Raw genomic sequence first — 6632 nt, 5'->3', positions numbered from 1 at the left:
ACAGTGCTCAGCATATATGAGTACACCCCTCTACATTTTCCATTGAACCTTTAGTGTCTTTACAGAATCAACCTTCTCTATGAGACACATAAAAATGTCGTGTTTTGGAGTTCAACAAGTGTACAATAAAACTCATCCAAAACTCAAAGTTTGGAAATTTTTATTTTGTTTATAAAGCTATTGATTTAATTGGTACTTTTTAAAGAGGGTGTACTCATTTATGCTGAGCACTGTATATGTATACTGTATATACAGTATATGCAAAGTGTTTTTCTTTAAATGTCTTTTCATGTCGTTTTTGAGTATAAGTGCCCTGGACAAACAATGTAAAAAAAAAAACTTGTCATAGACTCCAAAAAATACAGCAATTAAAACTCCAGAATTCTTTTGTTTAAAATGACATATATCGCCTCTTAATCATGATTACCAGTATTTTTTTAACTACAGAAACGTGGTTATTGCCCCTGTACTTTCACTAAAGATGAGTTGTGTTTTTATTCATTTAATCTTTGTTACACTGACCAAATCTGCCAGACTGTTACATGAATTCTCCATTTCACAGACTTCGATCTCCATCGAGTGTTTTTTCAGATCTTTAGATTTCTTTTTTCATTCTTTCTTCAATTTTCCCTTAGACCTTTCAGCGTCCATTATACCTTTATGCTCACCTCATACTATAGCAGCAAAGCACAATAATTGCAGTAAAAGGGTCTCTAATGGTGAATTAAAGCAGAATTATTGTTCCTGGGCTTATAGATTTCTCTAACAAAACATAACCATTTACCTAAATGCTTTTTCCAAAGGTTTTCCAACCGATCCGTCTCATTTCTGACACATTTTTCACAAATTGGATAGATTATGAAACCGATTTAAATAACTTCAACTTGATCAACCTTTTACTTGATCTTATATGAAACATGCATTGAATTAAGAATGAACAATATCTGAGTATGAAAACGTTGTTTTTGCTACAATCCATGATGCCCCCTCCCCCATGTGCCAGCACACCCCCAGCCAGATGGTTGCCACACAGGCGTTTCCTTGCCCAGATCACGCTGGTTTCCCATCATTCTTTTGTTAATGAGGTCGTTAACAACGAATCAGAGGATTAAATTATCCAAAATCTGGCATTTTTCTATGTTTGTCATTTTCTATATTCTGCATCACTCAGTGCTGCAAAAACAGGACTGTGCATGTTAGTGTTTTCTCATATTTGTGCCGTTCCTTGTACACGTCTGAAACTAAGACTAAATGGATGAAAAGCAGGTAAAACAACTTACCAAAGCCTGTACCTGAAACGGAACAAGAGCGCAAACACAGATCTTGGGTGAGTCGGCGCGGTCTCATCAGCGGAGGACTCCGCCGGCCCGCGCGGAAAACAATGCAACCCGCGGCGGCCGCTGCTGCTGCTGCACCCAGGCAGTTTTGTTCGCTGTTAAACCATGAGACTCCAGCCAGTTAGTCGAGCAGCCTCCTTCATGTGGAACACTGACATCGTTGACAGTTAATTATGGGAGTCACAGATCACGCAGACATGTCAGCTCAGCTACGATTGACGTGCCACATGTTTACATCTCTGTTGTAATGTTGTTTTCTAGTCATTTCTCAGCAGCTGTACTGTTATTTAGTTGCAGAAGCGCCTCAGGGCTTGCCATAATGATCGTAAAAAGCAGCACAGATTCAGGGAAGTGAAACACTAAAAGACTTGTGGGTATAATTGGAGAACCTGCCATCGCAGTAACTTTGGAGAGATTTTAGGTCAGGCTGTTGAAACATGCACACTCTCTGTTACATAGCCTGTCTGTCTGTGTAGGTATGTCTCTACACTTTATTATTTTCTGCATGTTCCAAGTCATTCTGACAGTGGCCAAAAACCAACTAAACCTAATATAAAGTTTCATGGGGAGACAAAAAAAGAGAAGCAAACATGAATTTGGACAGTGCAGGTCAGGAGAGGATTCTTATGTCGGAAAGCAAGAAGCACCCATGTATCTCGATAGGCCAAGTTTAGGAGCAAAAAAAAAAAAAAAAAAAAAGTTTCAAAGGCTTTTCACCTTCACAGCTTGTCTCCAAAACATGAATGCTGCTGGAACGAAAATGCTCAGTCAGTAATAAAATGTGCTTACGCAGATTGTGTTGGACTGGATTAAAACCCGGCCTTTGATTAAAGCATTTTTCATCTCATGATAGATTTCCACCTGAAGGCTCAACAAGAGGCCCAGAAGAGACAGTAGTTTGAGAGGCAGCGCCCTGACGGCTGTCTCCCAATGTCTTTATGGGATGAAACCAGCTAATCTGGCCTCTAGCTATACTGTTTAGTCTACAGCTCTAAAGTTGCTTTTTAGTTCTAATTACTACAGCAAAAAAGGAACATTTTTGTAAAATCTTACAATCATAAAGTGTAGGTAATGTTCTCTAATTCCTATCCCTCTATAAATCTAAAATGAACAACTTTGAATTGTTTTCTGCAAGAAATCTCCAAAGACTGAAAACCTTTGAAACTAGTTTGAATATTTTGAACTTTTTTAACCGTTTTCCTAAAGATAACACACACACTCATAAAAACAGCGTTAGAATTCTTTGTAAAGTTATGTCCAGTTGAACTGAATCTTTATTACGTTCTGAAAAGATAGCATTGTTTAGTTATTTTTCCAAACAAAAGCACTAATATAAGATTGATTCCTTTGAATCATTGTTTGCAGAGTTAAAACCTGGGAAGATAAAAGAAAAACACTAACAATAACACACAAATATAATATGTACAGTTACAGTACAAAAAAAAAATGTCAAATGATTTCACGTCCCAATATAACATCATTAAAGCGAACCAAAATGTTTATTTTTTTTGTCTTTTCAATTTAAACAATTTGATTTGTCTGTGCATTTCTTTTTGGGACAAACATATTTTTCAGCTAATTTTAGTCTTACAAAATAGACTTTAAAAAACCTTTAAAGTCCCCTTCAACAATTAAAAAGAATAATTAACTAAAAGTTCCTAGTAGTGTTTTAATTATGATTATTAAACTTTTAATCAAAATCCTACAACCTAAATGTCTTAAAAATTCATTGTTCTTGTTGATCTGAACCCCTTTTTTTCCAAAATCTCCTGTGAGGGGGTGTGCCTTTTGGGGCTGATCCGAGCCCCCCCTCCCCCAGATTCTGATAGCTCTGTGTCTCTAGCATAAATCTTCATGCTGCTACATAAAAACATCCATCAATCTGGGTAATGTCCAGCCGTATGGTTCTGATCCGGATGTCAGCTGGACGAGGAAGTGAAGATCTTCATGGACAGAACTTCCTCCAAAATCCTGATTCTTTCTCCTTCCAGTTCACCAAAGACTCTTTTAGCTAATTCTCCAATGTTTATTGACTGTGATCAATACATTCAATCATTGGTTTCTCAGAGTTCTTGATAAAATAATCAAAGCTAACATCAAAATGCTCTTTCATTGATTTACAATCCTTTCCAACTGCGGTCAAATGAGCCGCCGTTCACATTTCCGTGGTCACATCAAGAAGCTCCGTGGAGTCTGGTGGAGATTTTCCAGCGTTCTCAGTCCTGCTACCGTAAGTATTGGATGAAACTCACACCAAAAATCCAGTGATGCTGATTTGACCACAGAAATGTGAACGGCGGCTCATTTGACTGCAGTCAATGTGAAGATACCATCTTCTCTTCTCCAGAACCTGAACTAGACACTAGGAACAGATGAGGGTTTAGTGCATGTGCAGCAGAGCTGTTGATGGAAAGAAGATCATTTATTCAAACAGAGTCTGTCCAAGACAGTTTGGTTGATTTAAAAGGAGAAATACTCAGAAATGAAAAAACGAAATGATTTCTTATTACATTTGTTCTCTTTCATAAGAAAAATGCCACAAAAACATGTTAAAAATAAAAAAAAAACAGGATTTTCATGGGACTATAAAACTGAAGGTTTTAAGATTTGAAGATTTTCTCCAAAACAAATGGAGAGAATCTGAAACCCAGAAAATCTTGAGAATTTTTTTTCTGCTTTCCTCTAAACTCTTCTCTAAGTATCTATGAACGTTTTGATTCTCAAGTTTTGTCAGGAGATAATCTGAAGTATTTAGCTGCCCTTAATAAAATAAAAATATCTGCATGTTTTATCTATTTACTTGTATAAATAACACAGACATCACTGTCTGTGATTCTGACTTTTACATTTTTGGTCTATGTTTTGTTTTAAAGACTGACTTGTTTTTGCAAAGTATTCATGATGAATTTCTGTTTTATTTTGAAAGTCTGGTTTTCTTGTTTATCTGTATGAGCATCACTTCCTCTCAATAGCCTTTGACTTCAGTTTACAGTGACTCAAGCTGCTTCTATTTTTCTTGAGTCCGCCCTTGTGTTCCTGAGTTATCTTCATCTCTAAATTCACCTCCTGTCTTTGTCATTTATCACATTTGAAGAAATCTTCACTTTTTCCTCAGATCTAGTTTATTTCTGTTTCCTTTGATTTAATGTCAGCACAGCTCTCCATTGTTCACTGAACACTTGAGTGATCACCGTTAACTCTGAGGTGGAGTCAAGACAGACTATCACATGTCAGATTGTAATTAATCATCTTTCCCCGAGAAGAACACAAAGATTTCTTAGATAACACTAAAACAAGACGTTGAAACACAAGAGACTATGACGACACCAATGATGAGATTTTTTTGTTTTTGTGATTCTACAAATGCACTATTTTAAAAAATCAAATACATTATTTTTTTTTAATAATGTTGGAAACTTTGTTTTCTGCCTTTAAAAGTAGTTAGACTTAAAGAGTGAAGTCATTGTTTTAAAGGAGAGAGGAACTTTATAATTTAAGAAGTGTTTTTATTTTTCAATCATAAGAGCGATGTAAACCGGAGTCGTCCTGTGGAAACGAGGCAATAATGACCACTGAAGGCTGGCTGCCAAAGGAGTGTTGTTAAATTCACCTCCAAGTAAAAAATATGGGGTTTTTACAAAAAACAAAAGTACAAAGTATAGACAAATTTTTTAAAATCTACCTGGTATTTGATGTTGGTTGCTTTATTTTCTATTCCTGATCGGTAATGGAGGTTGTTTTTTATGATGGAGGGACAGACAGATGAGCTCATTACAAAAAAAGGATTGAATTCTTTTGGTCAACGTTGTGTTTTCATGACTCAGTCCATTATGTTGGCCTGCTTCTCTTACCTCCAAGCCCAGATTCTCTTTCCCATTCCCACTGGGAACAAAATAACAGGCAAATGCTCAAGGGAGTTGTACAGTATGTGTTTAACACTATGATAGAAAAAAGGAGGCACTGTACTCAGGAGACTATTTGACATGAATCTCAAAGCGAATCAGGGATTAGCCTTTGATTCAGTGTGAAACTGCTCATAACATCTATCCTCTCCTCTTCCTCAACAGAGATGTCAGAGTGCTTTATATGCAGGGATGGTGAACTAATATCCAGCAACCCTCTGAGGAATTTCTGCGACTGCAAGAATTTACTTGCCCATCACGTGTGTCTATCTACATGGATCCAGAGGGTGAGGAAGACGTCCTGCGTGGGGAACCTTGATATTTAGAATTTAAGCTTGGCTGTTTTTCCTCATCAGCTACTTGTCAAAATGTGAAAGGGGAAACATCTGTGCTGGATTTCTAACGGCAAATAAATACCTCCTTGGCATTCCTTATTGAGACAAAACACTGCTGTCTAATGAGCTACATTTCACATGGAAATACCAATTACTTTTAATGAGGGTTTCTAACAATGATAATGCATCAGAGGCTCACACACTAAAAGGTGCCTCATAATAGACTGGCAGAAATCCAGGAGGCTATCATGCAGTCGACACCTGTCACCTACAGGAGAACAGCTCATTAACCTCTGAGGTCCTCGATGAACCTTCAGTTGTACCAATACATTAGTCAGTGGTGTTTAGATTCTTTCACCTATGCATTTTTATGCTCTTTGTACTCAAGAAAATATGTTTTCCCCTCCTTCCACTGCCACCTTAATACAGTGGTGGTGGTGGGTGTGTGAAGGGAAAGAGCTTGAGTGAATCTAAGGGTTAGGATTCTGTCTGTAGGAAGTGCTCCTGATACAGCCTCCAAAGGGAGAGTTCCTTGTTGATAAACCAAACTAAGAAGGATTCTAAAGCATCTTACAATCAAGATCTGTTCTGTCGCTTGGACTGACTTTTCAGAGGTCCCATCCTAGATCCAGGCCCAGGATTGGGGTTTGCAAGAAAGAGCCTGGTAGCTTCCTCACATGGGACTTGGCCTGGCAAAGCCAAAAAAGTTGCATAGGATCACCTTCCCATAGACCCACCAGCCTCAAGAAGAACCACAAAATATCTTTTCCACTGAGCGGTCCGGTCCAGTATTTTGAGCATTCCCATTGAACAGTACCCAACCATACCTCTTGAGGGTCCCCATCTGTTGTAGATCTATAGAAAAATGTAACGGAAAGGTTGAGGCGGAGTTGCTGTTTCCCCCCATTGCAGAAAGTGATGACAACATTATCCGTCCATCTTCCTCCGCTTCATCCGGGACCGGGTCGCGGGGGCAGCAGTCTGAGCAAAGATGCCCAGACTTCCGTCTCCCCGGCCACTTCCTCCAGCTCCTCTGGGGGGACCCCGAGGCGTTCCCA

The 6632-nt window shown here is 38.3% G+C and overlaps 1 protein-coding gene across 1 annotated transcript in view; it reads left to right on the top strand.

Moving 5' to 3' along the window:
• Positions 1–6632, top strand: part of LOC118598707 — a 116413-nt gene that overhangs the window by 5327 nt on the left and 104454 nt on the right. The window contains exon 2 of the mRNA XM_036211665.1: positions 5405–5526. Coding sequence (XP_036067558.1) covers positions 5405–5526 — 122 coding nt within the window. The remainder of the gene's footprint in view (positions 1–5404; positions 5527–6632) is intronic.

This window comes from Oryzias melastigma, linkage group LG4, assembly GCF_002922805.2.
Source record: "Oryzias melastigma strain HK-1 linkage group LG4, ASM292280v2, whole genome shotgun sequence".
Classification (NCBI taxonomy): domain Eukaryota; kingdom Metazoa; phylum Chordata; class Actinopteri; order Beloniformes; family Adrianichthyidae; genus Oryzias; species Oryzias melastigma.
Note: the sequence above shows the minus strand (reverse complement) of the source record. Positions and strands in the feature narration are given on the sequence as shown.